Raw genomic sequence first — 20,814 nt, 5'->3', positions numbered from 1 at the left:
TGTACCACAAGCATCTTTCCTGATCTAACATCATTGACAGCTTTTATAGGCAGGATGTGTTTTATTTTGCCTAAGTTTAGAAAGTTCTAGCAGCCACAGACTCCTAACCATGAGGTTGGATAGAATTGGATGTGTGAAGAGAACAGAAAAGGCTTCCCTAGCCAAATCCCCAGATTCACCTCTTTGTCCCCATCCCAAGAGTAGGCTCACGAGGGACCCAGCTGGCCCATGAAACTAGACCTTGGCACATCTGGCACATCATTAGGGGGAACTGAAAGTGCAGTAGATCCAACCCATCACCCTTTGCTTAACTCAGTTATCTTGACACCTGTCCTTAGAAGCCCTGGCTATTACCTCCATCAAATCCACCCTAGCAGTAGCTATGAGAACGTGTTTGCTATAGTGTACCTGCAGAGGGCTATGTGCCAGTGGCTAGGAAAGTCATCTGACTTTGTTGATGTTCTTTCAGCCCATTTCCCTAGTAAGTGCCTGAATCATTTCCCACGTGAATAATCAATACAGCTTTCTGATTATTTTCTGTGGTCCCATCACCTGATAGCAAGGTACCTGTCAGTCTTACTCTTATTTTCACCTCCAAATCCTTAGCTCTAGCTAGTTGGTACTACTAATTCCTCCAGTAAGAAATTCTGTTTTGAGAATTTCTTTGTGTATTTGCTGCTGCCTTCTGCGTGGAAAACTACCTTTTCATTCTCTCTACTCTTGGAAACACCACTTTCCCTTTGAATTTTAAGGAAACCTCTGGTATTCTGAGCCCTGGCTTCACTACATATGAGTCCTCTGCTTTGTGTTGCTTACTGCTTGGTATTGCTTGCTCTCACCACATCCTCCATGCTGGTCTGAACTTTCAGAACCCAGTGACCGTCTTGTGTCTGATGGTCCCTTCCCCATATTAGATTCAGACAGTGTCCAGGCAGCTAACTACTTAACTGCCCACCTTGTACCTATGGACTTGGGTGGTGCTCTGAGAATAATAGGAGTGTCCACTAGAGCAGAGAGATATTAACAAGGGCAGAATGGGCTGCCACAGGCCCAGGGCCAGGTAGGGAGAAGCAGGAAATGCATCTTTGAGTCAGTGATCCACTACTAACACACCCTGGTCCTGATCATCTTGTTTATTGATTTTAGACATGAAAGTAAGCAAATTCAGAGGGCTTGGAGAGTCACACCTGAGCTAGAGGCCTAGGCCAGTTTTCCAGAGCCAGGAGGGTGGCTCCTTGAGAGACTGGGTGGTTTTGCGATTGCCAATGAGTTCCAGGAACAAGGCTGTTGGAGAGATCCAGGGCAGGCTTAGCAGAGGGAGAAATGTGTGTGTGTGTGTGAAGGCAGTCAGATTGTCAAGCTGTGTGGGTAGAAGAGGAGGCCCCATTCCAGCTTCACAAACCTGAGAAGGAGGCCTCTGTGGTCTCAGACCAGGATGAGTCTTTGCGGGAAGAATATGGCTGCTGTCGTTGGAGCACTCTCTGGCCAAAGCATCCCAGACGCACCAACAGCATCCACATCCACTCACGGAACTTGATGCCCATGAAAGCATAGAGCAGAGGGTTGAGGCAACAGTGCATGAAGCCCAGCCCTGAAGTGACTGACTTGGCCACGTCCACACGGCTTTCTTGGCCACAGTTGCGGGCCAAGGTACCCAGGTCCATGAGGATATCCACCAGCACCACCAGGTGGTAGGGAGTCCAGCAGAGGGCAAAGGCCACCACTACGACCACCACCAGCCGCATGGCCCTCAGGCGTCTCTGGCTCCTGGAGAGCAGCAGCACTGCCAGGATGCGGGCATAGCAATAGGCCATAACCAGCAGAGGCAGCAGGAAGCCAGCCACTAGTTGCAGTAGGCGCAGAGCTGTGTGACCTGCCTGCGGGAAGCTGTATTGGCAGTGGGTGGCGTTAAGCCTCTCGTCGTGTTGAGCTGACAGGAAGATGAAGTCCGGTAGGGCAAAGAGCAGGCAGAGACCCCACACAACTACACAGGTAAGGACCACGCGGGCCCGGGGGCCCCGGCGGTAGAGCTGGGTTGCATGCACTATGCTCAGGTAGCGGTCAAAGCTGATGCAGGCCAGCAGGAGGGCCCCTGCATAGAAGTTGATGTTGAAGAGGGCGCCTGCCAATTTGCAGAGGCAGGACCCAAAGACCCACTGGTCAGCAGCATCCACTGCCCAGAGTGGGAGGGTCAGCACCAGTAGGGTGTCAGCCACGGCCAGGTTGAGTAGGAAGGTGTCGGTGCTGCTCAGGGCTGCCCGCTGGCTCAGCAGCACAGCTGCCACGGCACCATTGCCCAGCAGACCCAGCAGAAAAAGGAGACTGTAGAGGGCTGGCAGGAAGGCTTTGTCGAAGTTCAAGCTGAAGTCCTGCAGGCAGGGTGGGGAGGTGCAGCAGGTGCCACTCTCATTATCTGCATAGTCGTAGGAACAACTACTGTTTTCCAGGAGGATGGCAAAATCTGAGGCATCCAGTACCTGGCGTCCGCTCACCTGCCGAGGAAGAGATGGAGGGGGAGCCCCTTTGAGGTTTGGTGGACACTCCTTTCTCATGTAATTAGCTGATGAGCAGTGTCCCCTGCCCCCAGGCCTGGGGAGACCCTGCACCGGCCTCAACTTTCTTCAGGCTACACCTGAACTCCAGCTACCTTCCTAGGTACCGGGAGAGTGACTGCCGTTCTCAGAGGCTGCTTTTCTCATCCTTTTGCGCCATCCTGTGGATGCTGGGGGGTGGGTGTTGGGCTGGAGAAAAGGCCTCCCACTAGTGTCCAGAGCTCTCCTGCTGCTGTCTCCTTTCTCCTTTCACGGCCATGCCTAGTTCAGGCACCTTCCTTAGCTGCTTCCTTAGCCTGCTGCTCCATGCTGTCTCCTACTCATGGCTCTGCTTTTCTCTCCTCAGCTCGTCTGAGGTCCCCAGCTTCCTGCCCACCGCAGGGCCTTTGTGTAACTCAGTGTAGGCACCCCTCTCCCAGCCCCGCTTTCTGTCTGTTTCTTCCCCTCCCCTGTATATAGGTTTGTGCACCCATTTTTTTAGCTGTCCACTGGGTCTCCCCCCACCCCAAACTCAAGGAGCAATCTTTGTCCCCTCACAGCTGCCCCCAAACGACCCTAGAGCTGCCAGGTTTCCTAGAGCCAACTCAGTTCAGTAGGCAGGACTCAAAGTCCAAGCCAGGGCTGGAGGGAGCCTTAGAGGTCCTTGTAGTTAAGCCATCATCCTCTGCAGTTTTCAGCTGAGGCACTGGAGTCAGGGGAAGAGACTCACCCATGGTCTGACCAAGCTGGGTTCCCAATTCCCCATTTAGTGCTTCTATCATAACCCCGACACCTCCACCTACCTGCTCACCCCAGTCCTCCACTGACTGAGCAGTGGGCCAACTCTGGAGTAGCCTGCTACCCTTGGCTGTCTACCAGAGGCTGTAGCCTAGCCTGGCTGGGCAGCAGTACTTACCTCAGAGACCATGTTACCTGCTGCTCCAGCTGCTGGGCTGTGTGCTGCTTGCTTCTCTGCTTTGCTGCTTGTAGTTGGGAACCTGCGCTGCACAGAGGAAGTGAGGGTTTCACACGGTTTTCGTAGCAACCTCTTCCAGGAGGTTACCTAGTCCAGACTTGCTCAGCAGCCACACCAAATAGTTATTATCTCAGCCATTCCAGGGAACCAAGCAAAGCCACTCCGGATGAGTCAGCCACACTCCTGGGACCAGAAAGGCCATGTCCTTGAGCAGAACACAGGATGGTGGGTGGGGACAGGTCTTTTGAGGGTAGAGATCTGAAAGAGAAGCTGCCACAGCTGTGAGGGAAAGGCTGCCTTGGTGCCAGGGGCAAGAACTGCTTCTCCAGTACTGCTGTGATCAGTGCCCAGTAAATGGGAACTTGTGCTTCCTCTGTGCGGGGCTGGAGTTGTTCTTGGCTTGTTCGCAAAGACTGTATTGTGCAATGGATTGCATCTATAGCGAATACTGTTTTTCTTCCCTAATTAAAATGGTTAAAAGAAATTCAGCGCGTGAAGGCCAGTTCTTTGTCATCACCCTCCGTGCAAATCAACAAAGGAAAGGAAAAGGAACTACTGTGATGTGCTACTTGCTCTATACTACACGTTACTTTAAGTATCATCTGCCTCCTTCCAACCACACAAATCCTTTGTGGGTTGTCTTCCTGGGTGACTAAGAAATGAGGGAAGCCTTCACCAGCTGCAGCAAGTAACAGTGGGTGCCAGGATTGATTTTGTGGCCGTCTGGTTCTTGTTTTACCACTTATTATGCTGCCTTTGATTTCTTTGAAATAAAGTGACATTATCATGTAGTTAAAAACAAACAAACTGCAGCCACATGTTTGACCACGGATGCATCTAGAAAACTCAATGGCCACATGGTGGAAGAGACAGATTACACAATACTGTGGTGAGGTTGACATCACCTAGGTAAATTCTAAACACCACCAAACAGTAATACCCTATTGTCTTGGATATGGATGTTTGTCTTAAAAACTTAAAACAGACTGAAGACACCACAAGATCATTCAGAGCAGATGCTTTTGGGGTTAGAAAGGAGGAATATATAGGGGCCTCCTGACTGATGGTTCTGGTCCATACCATCAGTCACTGTACAGCACAGAGTAGCAGAAAGTTTTCTTTCTCGTTTTGGTGAAAGTAGGTAGTTTTGGAAGTATCTTGTGTTATAAGAAGTTGATAATTCAGCACGTGTTTGTAAAATACAGGAGGGTATTTCAAAAGGTTTATGGAAAATGGAATTAAAAGGTCAGTTGTTTTTGGTGCAAAAAAACTGAATTATATGCATAGCCTTTACATAATATGTGTTTTCCATGAACTTTTTGAAGATCCCTCTGTTGGAGTGTTACTGGCCCATGTGATGTGTAAAAGAATGGTTTCAGGAATCCTGGTCTCCTCTTTGATTCTCTGTGTCTTTGTTACATGGGGATAATGAGCTCCCACCTTCTCAGGCTGCTGGGAAGCATAGCTGAGGAGAGGTTTGGGCAAGAGCTTTGTGAAGATGAAACATTCCAGCATCCTGATATCAGGGCTGGCTCCTGATAGACCACCTGCGGCTGTGGGAATGGACAGCTCATGCTACACACAGGTGACCTTTGTACCATGAAAAGCAGGGAAGAACTTCTCTGGGCTGTACTCTGTTGGAGCTATGTCACAGTTCGAGCCACCAGGAACCTGTCATATCAAGGGAGTCCGCGAGAGAGTGATGTGTTAGTGTGAAGTTGGCCAGAGGGCTGGTTCTTCCAGAAAGGCCACCCCTTGCCCTGTTGTGTAATTCTGGGCAGATCATTTGATCTCTCTGTTTTCTCATCTGAAAACTGGATCTATCACATTTGATAGGGTTGCTCTGTGAACTGCAAAAGATACGTGTCGAAAGTGTCTAGCACAGGTGAATACCAGTGCCTAGTGAATACCAGTCTCTGCCCCCTGCAGAGAGTCTCTAAATCAACCCCTCCCAAGTCCTACAGCGGTAGATCTGTGGCTGGCTTCCTTTGTCCTTCAAAACGAAAAAGCCTTGGATGAGTTCTGTGTCACGGGGCTGAGCCAAGTCCTTATCCAGTCCTTCAATTTGGTCTTTTCTAGTCCCAAGAATCTTCCAGACCAGATTAGGGCCAGACCTAACCCTTGGGGAGAGCCACCTAGCCAAGAGTTCATCATCGCCTTCTAATTCATGTGCCCTGTGCTCTGGCCCTCCAGAACATCCAGTGGGGAAGCCCAAGGAGGAAGTTAGTCAGAGCGAAGCTGCTCGGGGCCCAGCCTGTGGTCAAGGTGTGAAATGTGCACCTGGCTTTTTTCAGCTGCCCCTCCCCATGTTATTTTTCATTCTTTCACACCTCTGGGCTGTGGTCTAGGGAGATGGGAGGCTCAGAGTTCTGAGCCCTGAGCCAGGTCCCTCACAGGAAGGAGGGCCCCTACAGCTGTCTGTCGGACCAGCTGGCTGGGAACAGGGGCAATTTCTCCCTCTTCCTTTTCTCTCTCAGTTCCTTCAAGGGCTCTCTCTCACAGGTCTTTTAAGTGTCTTGGAACCCTGTTTCCAAATCTTCTGCACTCAGCTGCCAGCTCCAGGCTGTCAGAGGAGCAGGTTCAGTCAAATCAGAATTTCCCTCTGAGGCTCAGGCTGGCATTGAGCCTTATTACCTGGAGTTAGGAAGTCACAGCCCCACGCATGGGGAACACATTTGTCTGACAGTGCTGGGACTCCTGGCTTCCTTTTGCTGGCTCTGAACTCTCCATGGGAAGGAGAGTTTAAATCACAGGGAATCTCAGGCACTGGGGATTATCCCCTTCCAGTGCCTGATGTCCAGATTTCCTGAAGTTCCAAGTCCTACTAGGAGGCAAGTGTTTTCTAAGTGCTGGGGCCATGATTGTGGCCTCAGAAGTCTTGGGTGGAGACACGCAGTCCTGGCCCATGAGAGTTCCGGGAAGCTATTGGTGGTGTTCTCTTTTTGGGAACCAGATGGGATCCAACCGGAGGTGAAGGTAGAGGTGGGTCTTTCAGCATGATGCTGATGTTTTTTTTTAGGCAGCAAAAGGAGACAAAGGAATTCAGAGCCTGGGAACACCAGCTGCTGAGACCAGGAAATAGGCAAGAGCTTGTTACTGCAGGTGCAGTCAGTCTGGGTGGAACAGAGGGAGAGGGAGAGGTGGCTGGAGAGTAATTCTGGACCCAAGACCCATCACCAAGCACAATTACGTACCTGCCAGGCTGTCGCCAGCATTATTTGGAAACAGTTAAATAGAAATGGCTTCTATTCTGCAAGCCCTTCCCGCCATACACATGAGCTCATAATCTTTTCACCTCCCTAATGAGGCAGAGGTTTACAATACCCGTTTTGCAAAAGGGAGATGGAAGTTCAGAGAAGTAAAGTGAATTGTGCAAAGTTAGCCAAGAGGATTTGTCAGAAGATTCCAATCAAGACTGCTTTCTGGGCCAGGCTAAGGTCAGGAGCCTAAGACTTTGGGTCTCTCACGCTAGTGGCAGGGGCCCAAGCACTTGGGCAGTTACCTTCTGCCTTCACAGGTGCATCAGCAGAAAGGAAGTTGGGTTAGAAGCAGAGCAGCTGGAACTCAAACAGGTGTTTCACCAATACATGCTGCCAGTCTTGTAAGTGACAATTTAACCTGATGCACCACAACACTGGCCTCACAGGTTGCTTTTTTTTTTTTCTTTCCTTCCTAAAAATTTATCTATTTATTTGAAAGTTACAGAGAGAGAAGCAGAGACAGAGATCTTTCAACCATTGATTCACTCTCCAAATGGTCACAATGGTTGGGGCTGGGCCAGGCCAAAGCCAGGAACCAGAAACTTCTTCTGGGTATCCCATATGGGTGGAAGCTGCTCAAATACTTGGATCATCTTCTGTTGTTTTTCCAGGTGCATTAGCAAAGAGCTGGATCAAGAAACGGAACAGCCAGGGCTTGAACATGTGTCCATATGCAATGAGAATGTTGCCAGCTGCGGCTTAGCTTGAAGCACCACATCATTACCCAAGCTAAAATTTTAAAATAACTTGTAGAAAAAAAATTTTATTTGTGGGGCTGGCATGGTGTAGTGAGTCAAATGGCCACTTGTAACACCAGCATATCATACCAAAGTTTTGGTTTGTGTCCTGGATGCTCTGTTTTAGATCCAGCTTTCCACTAATGATCATAGGGAAGGCAGCACATTATGGTCCAGGTGCTTGGACTCTTGCCAACCACATGGGAGGTCAGCATGCTTCTCTGGCTTTAACCCAGTCCAGATCTGGCTGCTAAGGTCAACTGGAGAGTGAATCAGCAGGTCTAAGATCTCTCTATCACTTGCCTTTCAAAATAAGTAAATAAATATGCTGGGCCCAGCGTGGTAGCCTAGTGAGTAAGGTCCTTGCCTTGCATGAGCCAGGATCCCATTTGGGCGCTGGCTATTTCCCGGTGGCCCCACTTCTCATCCAATTCCCTGCATGTGGCCTGAAAACGCAGTTGATCATGGCCCAAGGCCTTGGGACCCTGCACCCATGCGGGAGACCTAGAAGAGGCTCCTGGCTCCTGGTTTTAGATTGGCTCAGCTCTGGCTGTTGCAGCCACTTGGGGAGTGAATTACCAGATGGAAGATCTTCCTCTTTTTCCTTCTCTTTTTATATCTGCCTTTCCAATAAAAATAAATAAATCCTATACAGTCTTTAAAAATAAATCTGCAAAAACTTTTTTTTTTTAAAAAAGATGTACTTATTTAGCAGGTAGAGCTACAGAAATACATGAGAGGGTTGGAGATAGAGAGAAAGAGGTCTTCTATCTGTTCACTTTCCAAATTGTCATGATGATTGGAGCTGCGCCAGGCCAAGGCCAGAAACTATCAACTCTATCTGGGTCGCCCCTGTAGGTGGAAGGGGCCCAAACACTTAAGCCATTTCCTGCTGCCTTTCCAGGTGCATCAGTAGTGAGCTGAATTAGAAGTCTAGCAGTCAGAACTTGAACTGGAACTCTGATATGGAATACTGACATTGCAGATAGTGGTTTAACCTACTGTGCCATAATCCTAGCTTCCCATTTTTATATTTTTACTTTTATTTGAAAGAAAGAGAAATGGACAGATCTTTCATCCTCTGGTCCACTTCTCAAATGTAAAAAACAGCCATGTCTGTGCCAGGCTGAAACCAGCAGCCAGGGACTCAGTGGAGATATCTGATGTGGACAGTAGGGGCTCAATTACTTGAGCCATCACAAATGCCTTTCAATATGTGCATCAACAGGAAGCTGGTATCAAGAACCAAAGGTTGGCATCAAATCCAAGCACACTGGTATAAGATGTAAGCATCCCAAATAGTGTCTTACTTGCTGTGCTAAATACTCATCCCAGTGTTCTGTATTTTTATTTTAATGGTTGCCATCACCATGTATGTGAGCTGATATTTCATTGTGTTTTTTTTAAGATTTAGTTTAATTTTTCTTTTAAAGGCATAGCTATACAGGGAGAAAGAGAGACAGAGATCTTCTATCTGCTGACTCATTCTCCAAATGCCCACAACAGCTGGAGCTGAGCTAAATCGAAGCCAGGAGCCAGGAGCCTCTTCTGGATCTGCCACACAAGTACAGGGTCCCAAGGCTTTTTACTGTCCTCCACTGCTTTTTCAGGCCGTAAGCAGTGAGCTGGATGGGAGGTGGAGCAGCCAGGACACAAACCATATGGGATGCTGGCATTTCAGGCAGAGAATTAGCCTGAAATGCCACCATGCTGGCCCTTTTAATTGTGGTTTTGAGTTATATTTCTCTGCTTATTAATGTCTCAAATATATGCCTCCCAACTTATCTTTTAGTTTTATTTCCATGACTTTTTAAAGTGTCCTCATATTTGATGTCTTAACTGTGCAGGTGCTGTTCTTAGTGCTTTATTGGGATGAATTAATTTAATATCTATAATTATATTATTATCACCATAATTTTACAGATGACAGAAACACAGAAAGTTTAAGGAACTTGCTTAAAATCACACAAATGGTAAGTGGCAGAGACTCCATGCTACTATTATTTGCATTATAATTCTTTTTGGTTAAAGGGAACCTAGATTAAGTGTGAGGTTCAGAAAGAACTCCCTTGCCCTTATTTGTAATGATTTATCCAGAGGCTGTTTTCATGTACTAGCTGTGTGATTAAATAATCATAGAGGAGCATAAGATTAAACCAAAATATTGTGACAATTGGTGACATTTGTATATAGTCTGGAAATTAGAAAAGAATCTGTATCCCTGATATTTTGCTTATGTAAATGTTAAAGGATGTCCTTGTTTGTAGGAAGCATGCATTGAAATATTTAGGAGTAAGTAAATGCTTCTCATGTATGTAACTTAGTGTCTCGGGACCTGCAATTCAAATACAGAGTGAAAGGGTAAAGCACATGAGACGGCAGTGAGTTGGTAGGAGGGGTATGAGGCAAGGGCTGAAGGGAAATAAAGGGTCGCATCCTGTTCTTGCATCTTTTCTGTAAGTTTGAATCATGTCAAAATAAAAGTTACCCACACACAGAACCTCTGTTATGCAGGATGTATTTGGAGTCAGTGCTATAATCAAGATAAGTTTACAGGCTTATGAGAGGGAGACAGGGTCAGATCTACCTAGGAACCAGTGTTCCCTGGTGGATGCCATGTTCTCATCTGGGGAAAGCGTGGCTCCCTCCCTCAACTGAATTCTCACCTCTTCTTTCTGCCCCCTCACTTTGTCCTTCAAAGCTCTGGGGTATCTTTCCTTTACCTTATCTGGCTCTGTTCATCCTCTTAGCCCTGTCAATCACCTTCTCTTACAGCCTTTGAACCAAGGAGGGAAGAGCTGCCTGATCACCAGCTGGAAAGCATTAGCAACCCAAAGGCTCCATCTCCAAGCCACCAAGATCCCTCATCCATCCACAAAAATTCATATTTTCTTTGGCTCTTCTTACACACTCAGTCTAATGTCTGCCTAGCTATCTTAACATTGTACCCTCAAGAGAAGTAATGGGGGTAGCATGGATTAAAGTCCATCTTGTATATTTATTTCAAGCTGGCAGGTGGATGTAGAGCTGGTTATTGATCTTCCTATCTTGCTTATCTGTCTTATGGTATTTGATGGTATTTGAAAAGCTTGTCCTATATTGTTCGGAGGTTGATCTCAGTATCCAATGGGATAGGCTGGAAGCCTTGTCTCATGACCATCTGGAGCTGGATGGCTTGTTAGAGACAGAATGAACCAGAGATTAAAAGACACATCCATGGTCCAAAGATAAGCACTAAGTGTGTTGGAGATATTGGGTCAAGGAGACACAGTGGTCAAAATTTTCATGACTCAGTGCTGGGCCAGAAAGTCCAACTGGAGTTGTCTGGCCTGATTCAAGCAATGGAAAATACAGCTTTTTTATTTTCTAAAAATTTTTTTGTTGTATAAATTTTATTTCTGATTAGTTTTTTTTAAAAATTATTTATTATTTAACTTCAGTAATTACATTGTATTATGTGACACAGTTACATAGATACTTGGGTTCTCCCCACCCCTCCCCAAACCCTCCCACCATGGTGGATTCCTCCACCTTGTTGCATAACCACAGCTCAAGTTCAGTTGAGATTTCCCCATTGCAAGCGTATACCAAACATAGAGTCCAGTATCTTATTGTCCCGTCAAGTTCAACGGCTTCTTAGGTATACCCTCTCTGGTCTGAAGACAGAGCCAGCAGAGTATCATCCCAGTCAATTGAAAGCTCCAACATACCATCAGCAAAAATTTACATCATTATGGAATTAATTGACATAGTAATGAGTAACCAATATACATATTTGATTAGGGTGCAAAGGGTCAAGGGCTAGAAGAAAGAGGATGAGACCACTGTTTTTCCTATATTATCGTCCCTTTCATTTCTGTACTTGGGAGAAGGGCAGAGATAAGGGAAAAAGCCACACCCAGCTTTCCAACCATCCCATGGTTCCCGATGTGGGGCATACTTCGAGGGTCCTGCTCAAGTGGTTTTGATGGTTCAACAGTTCTGTATTGTTGCCGATCTTGCCACTCCAATCACGATGAAGTCTCTCCAGAAACCACTGGCTGATATAATGCAACTTAGAGAGTCTCTGTTTGCCCAGGTATTCACTGCCAGCTCTTGGCTGGGGTAGTTGATCAATTTGTTCTGTCCTCTTTGTCCTCTGTTATGGTACCAGGTGTCCTCTGCAGGCTCCAGTGTACTGCCATATCCTCCATGTGCAACTGGATATGCTGTCCACTGCTCTGTCTAAGCCACTGAGGAGGCCCAACTTTGACAAATGCATTCCAAACTCAGACCATGGAACCTGCAATTCTCTCCATGTTTGGAATTCTGAGTAAAAGCATTTCAGTTGGGGGAATCACCAAAGAAACTTCTTCTGAGGTGATCCCAGACCTGATTCTTGTGTGTGCTTGCCAACACAGGATCTGGCATAGTCCGTCGCCCAAATCCGCCTTTGTGCACACCGTTAGTTGCAATTGCTGGGTTAGTTGTCTCCAGCCCTGTCTTCTACATAAACTAATGAGTGTTGCAGTCCAGTCTAATTCTGCCCACCACACACTTGGTACCCACACAAACTAGTGGGAGTTGTAATGTAGTAGGAGTGACCCAAAAAAAACCCCACCAGGTCCACCTCCTGCCCTGGTTCCTGTGCTCGCCAGTATGTACAGCAGACTGGTCCAGTCTGTCCCACATGCCATTCAGCTCTCGCATGTGTCAATGGGCATTGAAGCTTAGTTCAACCCAACCAGCCCTGCTATTCAGCCCACACATGTGCTGGCAGGTGCCACTCTCTGTCTAGTCATTTCTGTCCCAGTCCTGGTTCTCATGTTCACCAGCCAGAGTGGCAACCCAAGAGGAAGGTATCCACTGTTTCGCTAATGGGTCCACTCTCACTCCCAGATCATGCATTCTACAGGTAGTCCTGCAGCTCTGAGCTTGACAGAATTAGACCCCAGTGCCAGCATCTGCTATCTGATGCTGTGGCAAAGCCCAACCAACCCACACTTACTCTGGTGTATGCATGCACCAGTTGGAACAGTCTGCCCAGCCTGGCTTGTCTCCGATCCAGCTTATATGCAGGCCAACAGGTGTTGTAGCCATGTCCAGCCTGGTCTGCCCCAATCCCAGCTCTCATGCTCACCAGTGGGAATAATGGCCCAGCAGCGGAGCTTGCTGTAGCCTCCCTACCGGGTTCTCCCACTCTCCCCGTTGGTCTCACGTGTGCTGGTTGGACACTGTGGCCCAGTCTGGCATGGCTTGCCTCACTTCAGCATTTGCCAGTGGGTGCTGTAGCCTGGCTGGGCCCATCCCATCCTCAGTTGTAGTTCACGCTGGTGGGGACTACAACCTAGCCCACCCCAGCCAGTCCATGGTCCTGGTCCTAATGCGAACTGGATAAAATTTTGGCCTGATCTGGCATGACCCACACACCATTCTGGCTCTCAGATTTGCCAGTGGGTGATGTGAACTGGCCCAGCCTGTCCCGGCACCGAGCTGAGCCAAAGGTAAGCCTGTGGGTACTATAACCTGGCTTGGTATGGGTGTGCTCCCTTTATTGGTTCTTGAACTCATCTGTAGGGACTGTGTCCCGACAGAGGAGTTTCCCAAGCTAGGGAGCCTCTCCTAATGCCAGATCTCATGCACACTGGTGAGTCCATGGGCCAGCTCTACTTAGTCCACCTCCTGTCCTAGCAGGAGCAGTGGCCTTTCCTTGCTGGCCTTCAACCTATTCTGGTTCTTATTTTTGGGTGTTACAGCCCAGCCAAACCTAGTCCACACCCACACACAGCTCACATATGGCTCAGCAGGGGCAGATGCCTAGCCCAGCCCATCCTACACCCACTCTGGCTTTCATGAACACCAGTTGGTGCTGGAGTCTAGCCCAGTATAGCATATCCCAGACCCAGTACATACTTGTACTGAGGGAGACTGCAGCCATGTCCAGACCAAACTGCAGCCCCACTCTGTCCCCGTGCTCATCAGTGGGATCCACAACCCAGCCTCTTAGCTCCCCAACCAGACCTGTTCCCAGCCACACATCACACATGTGCCAGTGGTAGTAGCTCTGACTCAGCTTGGCATAGCCCCTCCCCTGTCTTGGCCCTTACCTTTGGAAGATGCAGCCTGGCCTCGCCCATCTAGCCCCAAGTCCCAGCTCTCACTGACAGGTACTGGAACCTGGCCCTGCTCAGTCTGTTCTCATCCCTGGTTCATGCAAGCCCATAGGTATGGCAGCCTAGCCCAGTACGACCTGCACTCCATACTGGTTTTTGCACTTGCCAGTGGGCTTTGGTTTGCCAGGCCCTGCCTGGTCCGCCCCTTCCAAAACCAACTCACACACTTGCTGACGGATGCAGCTACCTTGCCCAGCCTTCCCAACATGCTCATCAGCAGAAGCTGTGATCCACTAGAGGAGTTTCCCAGGTTCCCCCCACTTGGCCCACTCCCAGATTCAGATCTCATGCATGCCAGTGGTTGCTAGGCCCTTGCTCAGCTTAGCCTGCCCCATCCATCGCTGTCTTTGTATGAGTTGGTGTGGCCTGGCCTGCCCCACACCCTGTTTTAGGGTGCTCATGCGGGTGCTGCAGCCTGGACCTGCCCCAGTTGACCCAGTCCCAGCAACAGGGAGCATTGGTGAGGTACATGATCACACCTAGCTCAGCCCATCACCATCCCAATTCTCAAGCTAACCAGCAGGACTTGTAGTTCCATAGGGTTGGGCCCACTTGTCCCCCACAGAATCCATCCCCATGACCTGGTTCTCCTTCTTGCTAGTTGGTGTCATGGCCTAGTCTGATGTGACCCATTCCCTGATCTTACACTCATTGTCAGGTACTCGTATCTAGCCCTGCCAGACAGGCCACCAACCACAGCTTCATGTGCACTAGCGTGTGGTAGTCAGCCATGTTCCATGCTAACAAGCCCAACCCAGGACTCCCATGTGGGCTGGTGCATTGGTCTGACCCCTACAGATCTTCCAGTCTTTCCCCTCCAAACCACCAGGTTTCTTCCTCAAAAAATGACATGAAAGCCCATCCTGGGAGGTTTCTGGTCTCTGTGCATTATTTGCTGCCCCATGTTGGAGACATGTATGAACAGATCATGCTCAAATGTCCTATTTATTCAGGCTCATGATGGGACTTCAGGATCTCTGCTGTCTCTGGCTGTTACTGATGCTAACAGCACATGGCCCCTTGACTTTGCCCAGAGATATGCCCCTGTCTGTGCTGCCCAGGGTTCTGTGCCAGGGGTTAAAAACTGCTGCAGATGATTATATTTAGTGCTGTCCCAGGCAGGCACAGGTGCATCGCCATGGCCTTACTGGGATGAGGCCCCATTCACTGGGCCACAGTGGACTATGGGTGGCAGTTGGGAGGGCTTCCAATAGGAAGGCGGTTCAGGATGTGTGGGGGAGCACAAGCCAGACCCATGGGACCGTAGTTTGATTGACTTAAAAATCATCCTTGGAGTATGGCACGGACATCTTCTGGAACTTCTACTAGCATGTCTAGTGCCTGCCTATTTTGGAACAATGGGCTTAACAACCCTAACACAGGGGTCCTAGAAATGACTTTCTTTTTTTTTTTTTGAAAAAAAAAAACTGATCAACATCTGTTCCAGCTTCTATTCTAAAGGAGAATGCTCTGTTCCAGCTTGCTCTTAAGAACCTGATACAGAAGCTTTGCTCATTCTCTGTAACCTTATCTGAGAAATGCTGAAGCAGTCTTAAGGTTATAGGATTAGGAATCTGCTATAGGACCTTATCCTCTCTGAGGTTAGTCTCTACAAGCACTAAATAATTAACTCCCTGGCAGACTAACCATGCATTCTCCTTATATACCTGGTAGCCATATTTTGCTAGAAAGGTAATAGTGTTACTTCAATGTCAGAGTCTCATATGGGGGTGGGGGACAGATGAGCAAGTTATCTACATTCGAGTTAGATAGTTTAGGTTCTCCACGAGAGCAAGCTCAAATAGGTGCAGAACTGTCTTTAAATCCTTGTGGCAGTACTGTTCCTGTTAACTCTTGCTTCATGGCCATTTTCTAACTTATTTAAAAGAAGTAAGAACTGACTGGCAGGGATATTTGGACTTCACAATAATCAGAAAGGTTTTTAAGCCCTGGACAGGTATATGTGAGGCCTGAGCTGGCCTTGTGTGGGATATTGACATGAACTCTGGAGCAGTCTGTCTAGAAATGGTTCCTGGTTTTACCATGTACTAGCTATGTGGCCTCAGAAAGCTTATTTCACCTTTTTGTGCTTCCATTTCCTACTACAAATTAAAAGAGGAGGAAAATACACTATGTAAGTGATTTACAAAATGTTCACCATGGGTGAGGCTTTTGATCTATCAGTTGGGAGGCTGATTGACATGCTTGTGCCTTATATCAGAGTGCTTGAGTTCAATGACCAGCTCCACTCATAACTCCAGCTTCCTGCTGGTGCATATCTTGGGAGACATTAGCAGCTGATCTAGTAGTTGGGTCCCTGTCATCCATGTGAGAGTCATGGATTGGATTCCTGTCTCTTGCCCATCACATGGGGCTATTGTAGGCATTTTGGGAGTGAGTCAGTGGATGAGTCCTCTTGTTTTTTGTCTTTGTTTCTGTCTCTTTCTCCTCAAATGGATTTTTAAAAAGTTCATTGGAAAACATGTATTATAAAAATATTGTGTAGATTTCAATATATTTTTTAAAAACATTTATTTGCTTATTTTAAAGATGTAGTTAGGGCCCGGTGGCTAAAGTCCTCACCTTGAACGCGCTGGGATCCCATATGGGTGCTGGTTCCAATCCCAGAAGCTCCCCTTTCCATCCTGCTCCCTGCTTGTGGCCTGGGAAAGCAGTCGAGGACGGCCCAAAGCTTTGGGACCCTGTATCTAAGTGTGAGACCTAGAAGAAGCTCCTGGCTACTGGTTTCAGATCGGCATAGCACTGGCCATTGTGGTCACTTGGGGAGTGAATCATCGGGTGGAAGATCTTTCTCTCTGTGTCTTCTCCTCTCTGTATATTTGACTTTCCAATAAAAATAAATAAATCTTAAAAAAAAGAAAGATGTAGTTACAGAGAGATGGGATGGAAAGCTATGGAGAGAGAGAATGTGTGCCACAACAGCAGAAGCTGGGGTTGATCAGAAGCCAGGAGGCAGGAGCTTCTTCCAGGTCTTCAACATTTGTGCAACAGCCCAATGATTTAGGCCATCCTCCACTGCTGTCCCAGGCACATTAATGAGGAGCTGGATCTGAAGTGGGGCAGCAAGGACTCAAACAAGCTCCCATACGAAGTGATGGTGTCACAGGCAGCAGATTTACTTCCTTACACCACAGTGCCAGCCTTGGACTTCAAATTTTCAAAAAGATTTATTATTTATTTGAAAGTTGAGTGACATAGAGAAAGGGAGAAGAAAAGGGAGAGATCTCTTCCATCTACTGACTCACTCCTAAAATGGCTGGAATGAGCCTGAAACTCCATCTGGATCTCTTACATGGGTACAGGGATCCCATGCACCTGGGCCATCTTTCACTGCTTTCCAAGGCTTATTATCAGGGAGCTGGTTTGGAAATACATCATCCAGGATTCAATCAATGCTTCTATTAGATGCAGTATAGCTGTTGGAGGTTTAAGTCATTGTGCAACAATGATAGTCCCAAGATTTCAATTTTGTACACAGTTATTATTTCACATTTTCCTATGACTGGCTTAAAATCCCCTCTACACATGAGGGTGCTTGGAACAATGCCTGCCACCTGGTAGTGTTGTGGTTGAATTACTAGCTGCTCTCTTGACTGAGGTCCTGTTGTAGAAGCAGATTTATTTGCATTGAAGTACCTCATGCCCCAAAATAGCATGCATAAGCTTGGGTTCTGAGTTAAAAACTCAATCAGGTGGAGTCCATGTAAGTCTGGGCAGAAGTGCAAATGTCTGGATCTACCAGCCATGTGGCTGTATCTGGGAGAATCCATGACAGGCCAGCCTTCCTGCTGGAGAACCTTGCTCGCAGTCCACCACTGCCAAGTGGTGGGTGAATCTTGGGCTTGCTAGTGGCCAGAACACTAACAGCATTGAGCTTTGTCTGCTGGTCGCCCGGTGGTAAGCTCTGGGATCTTGGGGTGTGGGATTATTGCCTAGGGACATCCATGGATAAGATCACTGTACGTGTGTGTAGGTGAGGAATTAATCCTGACGGACACCCAATGACAGGGCCATCATACTTGCAGTTAAGCAAGGGAACTGAGACCTGGTGGTTTGAAGGGGAGAAGCTGGAAGATCTGTAGGGGTCAAACCATTGCACCAGCCCACATGGGAGTCCTGGGTTGGGCTTGTTAGCATGAAACATTGATGACCACCCCATGCCAGTCAATATGCATGCTATGGCTGGGTACTTGTTTGGCAGGACTAGATCTTAGTACCTGACTGAATGTCAGAACAGGAAATGGGCCATGTTAGGTAGGGTCATGACACTAACCAGCACGCAAGAGAACCAGGTCCTGCGAATGGATTCTGTGGGGGATATGTGGGCCTAACCCTGTGGAAATACAAGTCCTGCTGCTTAGTTCAAGAGTTGGGGCAGTCAGAAGCTCAATGCTTATTGGAAGGAAAAGGCATCTCAAGAAAATTTTGAGACCTCATACCTAGCTAGACCAATACCGAAGATTCCTGACCAGACTTGGGTGCAGTGTGATGAATGCCTTAATGGAGGAAGCTTCCTGGCAAGGTGGATCCATCTATACTACCTGCCAGATGGTTTTGTTACTATAATTCCCACCCAAAGTACAGGAGGTGCTCTGTTCCAGAGGAACAAGAATTCATTGATGAAGAGCTGTGCTTGAGCAAAGCTAAGAAACAAGATCAAACTGTTGAGAAGAAGATGCCTGTGGAGGATGTAGACCATCAGGCATTCGGTGATCCACCAAAGATACCTCCTATTCAAGATGTGGCTGGATTGAAAGACAAGACAGTTGGATGTGAAATAATTCATAGTCCTAGCCTACTTCGGTCTCTAGAAAGCAGATCACCTTCTCTTCAACTGAAGCCTCTGGATTCCAGTGCTCTTACGTTTTCCAGTAAGTACAAATGGATCCTAGGTGAGGAGCCTGTGGAGAAACGAAGAAGACTCCAGAATGAGATGACAACAGCTCCTCTAGATTATTCCATGTCTGGCTCTTACCTGAGGGCAGAGGCATCTGTTGGCTACCCAGAAGGCGAGAACAGCCTTGACAAATCCAGTTCTGAGAGAAGCACACCACCGTGCCTTTACCCAGAATACCCAGAGGCAAGCAAGAATACAGGTCCAAGTAGGGATGCTTCCAGTCTATCTCCAGGGACCCAAGACCAGCACCAGGGGTCCCTGCTTCCTGAAGAATCAGAAGATCAGATGCCCAAATTGGTAGCAGAAGAATCAAACCGAAGTAGCACAAGCGTAAACAAAGAAGAAGTGAACAAGGGACCTTTTGTAGCTGTTGTAGGTGTTGCAAAAGGTGTCAAAGATTCAGGGGCTCCCATTCAGTTAATCCCTTTTAACAGAGAGGAGCTGGCTGAGAGAATAAAAGCAGGTGAATCCTGGAACTTAATGCCTTATTCTTTGGCTTCTGCCACAATTCCTGCTCAGCCACTAGGGAGAAAGGAAGAGGCTATGAGGAGAGCAGACGTTGTAGTACACCAAAGACAAAGAACCAAAGAGAGCTGGAAGAATTGAAGAGAACCACAGAAAAATTGGAACGTGTTTTGGCTGAAAGGAATTTGTTCCAGCAAAAGGTGGAGGAGCTGGAACAGTAGAGAAATCACTGGCATTCTGAATTCAAGAAAGTTCAACATGAATTGGTGACGTACAGTACCCAGGAGTCAGAAGGCTTGTACTGGAGCAAGAAACACATGGGTTATCGTCAAGCTGAGTTCCAGATTCTAAAAGCTGAACTGGAGAGAACCAAAGAGGAAAAGCAAGAATTAAAAGAGAAACTGAAGGAGACAGAGACACATCTGGAAGTGTTGCAGAAGGCTCAGGTCTCCTACCGGAGCCAAGAGGGAGATGACCTAGAAAGGTTAATTCCTAGGGTTTAGTTATCAGCTTGTGAGTGCTAATGGGGAGCATTCCTCAGGGGCCACAGTTAGTGGCCTTAGACAAGGGGAAAAGCAAAGCCTTAATTCACAGGCCACCAAGGATTGAGTAATTACTTTATTATTATTATTATTATTATTATTATTATTATTATTGGAAAGCCGGAAATACAGAGAGGAGGAGAGACAGAGGGGAAGATCTTCCATCCGATGTTTCACTCCCCAAGTGAGCCGCAACGGGCCGGTACGCGCCAATCCGATGCCGGGACCAGGAACCTCTTCCGGGTCTCCCACGCGGGTGCAGGGTTCCAAAGCTTTGGGCCGTCCTTGACTGCTTTCCCAGGCCACAAGCAGGGAGCTGGATGGGAAGTGGAGCTGTCGGGATTAGAACCGGCGCCCATATGGGATCCCGGGGCTTTCAAGGCGAGGACTTTAGCCTCTAGGCCACGCTGCCGGGCCCGAGTAATTACTTTTTAGAAAACCTGAGCCAGCTTTCCCTGTGCCTGGTGGCACTGTGCATTCTTCTTTCTCTCTAGCTAATGGAAACCTAATTGTTGAGAAGTGTAGGCCCATTTTGAAGGGGCTCCATTGTATTCTGTTGGCTAATGACTTCATGTCATCTCTTCTCCTGCCCTTCACTCCATCATACAGGGCTTTGGCAAAGCTTACGCGGCTACGTATCCACGTCAGCTATCTCCTTATTTCTGTCCTCCCTCACTTGGAGCTTCGTGAGATCGGGTATGACTCAGAACAAGTAGATGGGATCCTGTACACGGTGCTGGAGGCAAATCACATACTGGACTGAGCCCCGGACTTTCTCTCTCTCCTTTTCTCTCTCCCTTTCTCTCTCTCTCTCTCTCTCTCTCTCTCTCGCTCGCTCTCGCTCTCTCTCTCCTACCCTCTTATTTCAATCTTCTACCTTCTCTTCTTGTTCTTCTCCTTCCCCCTTGCCTCTTTCTGTCTCTACCACTTGTATGCCTTATGTAAAGAATCTTTGAAAACATCCTGGCTCTTAATCAATTTGCTTCTTACTCAGTTTTGGTGTGGAGAAAGATGTTTAAATACACTTTAAAGAGTCTAGGAACAGAAAAGAAAGTCATAAAGCTAGGTGACATGGAAGGTTTAATTTTGAAGACCCAGATACTTGGCCTGTTTCATATCCTTTCTAAGATAGTTCATGTTCTTAAAACAGTTGGCAAATGCTGGGTCCAGTGTACTAAGTGTTCTGGGATAAGTTAAGAAATAAAAGTCACGGTTTCAGATTGCAAGGATGTA

The 20,814-nt window shown here is 47.6% G+C and overlaps 1 protein-coding gene and 1 pseudogene across 1 annotated transcript; one reads left to right on the top strand and one right to left on the bottom strand.

The window, feature by feature from the left end:
* Positions 1 to 1,124: 1,124 nt before the first annotated feature.
* CXCR3 (C-X-C motif chemokine receptor 3) lies at positions 1,125 to 4,394 on the bottom strand. Its single transcript, XM_004595275.2, has 2 exons — positions 3,448 to 4,394; positions 1,125 to 2,492 (listed from the first exon to the last, which is right to left on the bottom strand). Exons 1-2 carry the CDS (start codon positions 3,457 to 3,459, stop codon positions 1,395 to 1,397), a joined length of 1,110 nt encoding a protein of 369 aa, XP_004595332.2. The 5' UTR covers positions 3,460 to 4,394; the 3' UTR covers positions 1,125 to 1,394.
* A 7,125-nt stretch (positions 4,395 to 11,519) lies between these two features.
* LOC131478558 (MORC family CW-type zinc finger protein 4-like) lies at positions 11,520 to 19,542 on the top strand (annotated as a pseudogene).
* The last annotated feature ends 1,272 nt before the right edge of the window (positions 19,543 to 20,814 follow it).

This window comes from Ochotona princeps, chromosome X (genome assembly GCF_030435755.1).
Source record: "Ochotona princeps isolate mOchPri1 chromosome X, mOchPri1.hap1, whole genome shotgun sequence".
NCBI lineage: Eukaryota > Metazoa > Chordata > Mammalia > Lagomorpha > Ochotonidae > Ochotona > Ochotona princeps.
Note: the sequence above shows the minus strand (reverse complement) of the source record. Positions and strands in the feature narration are given on the sequence as shown.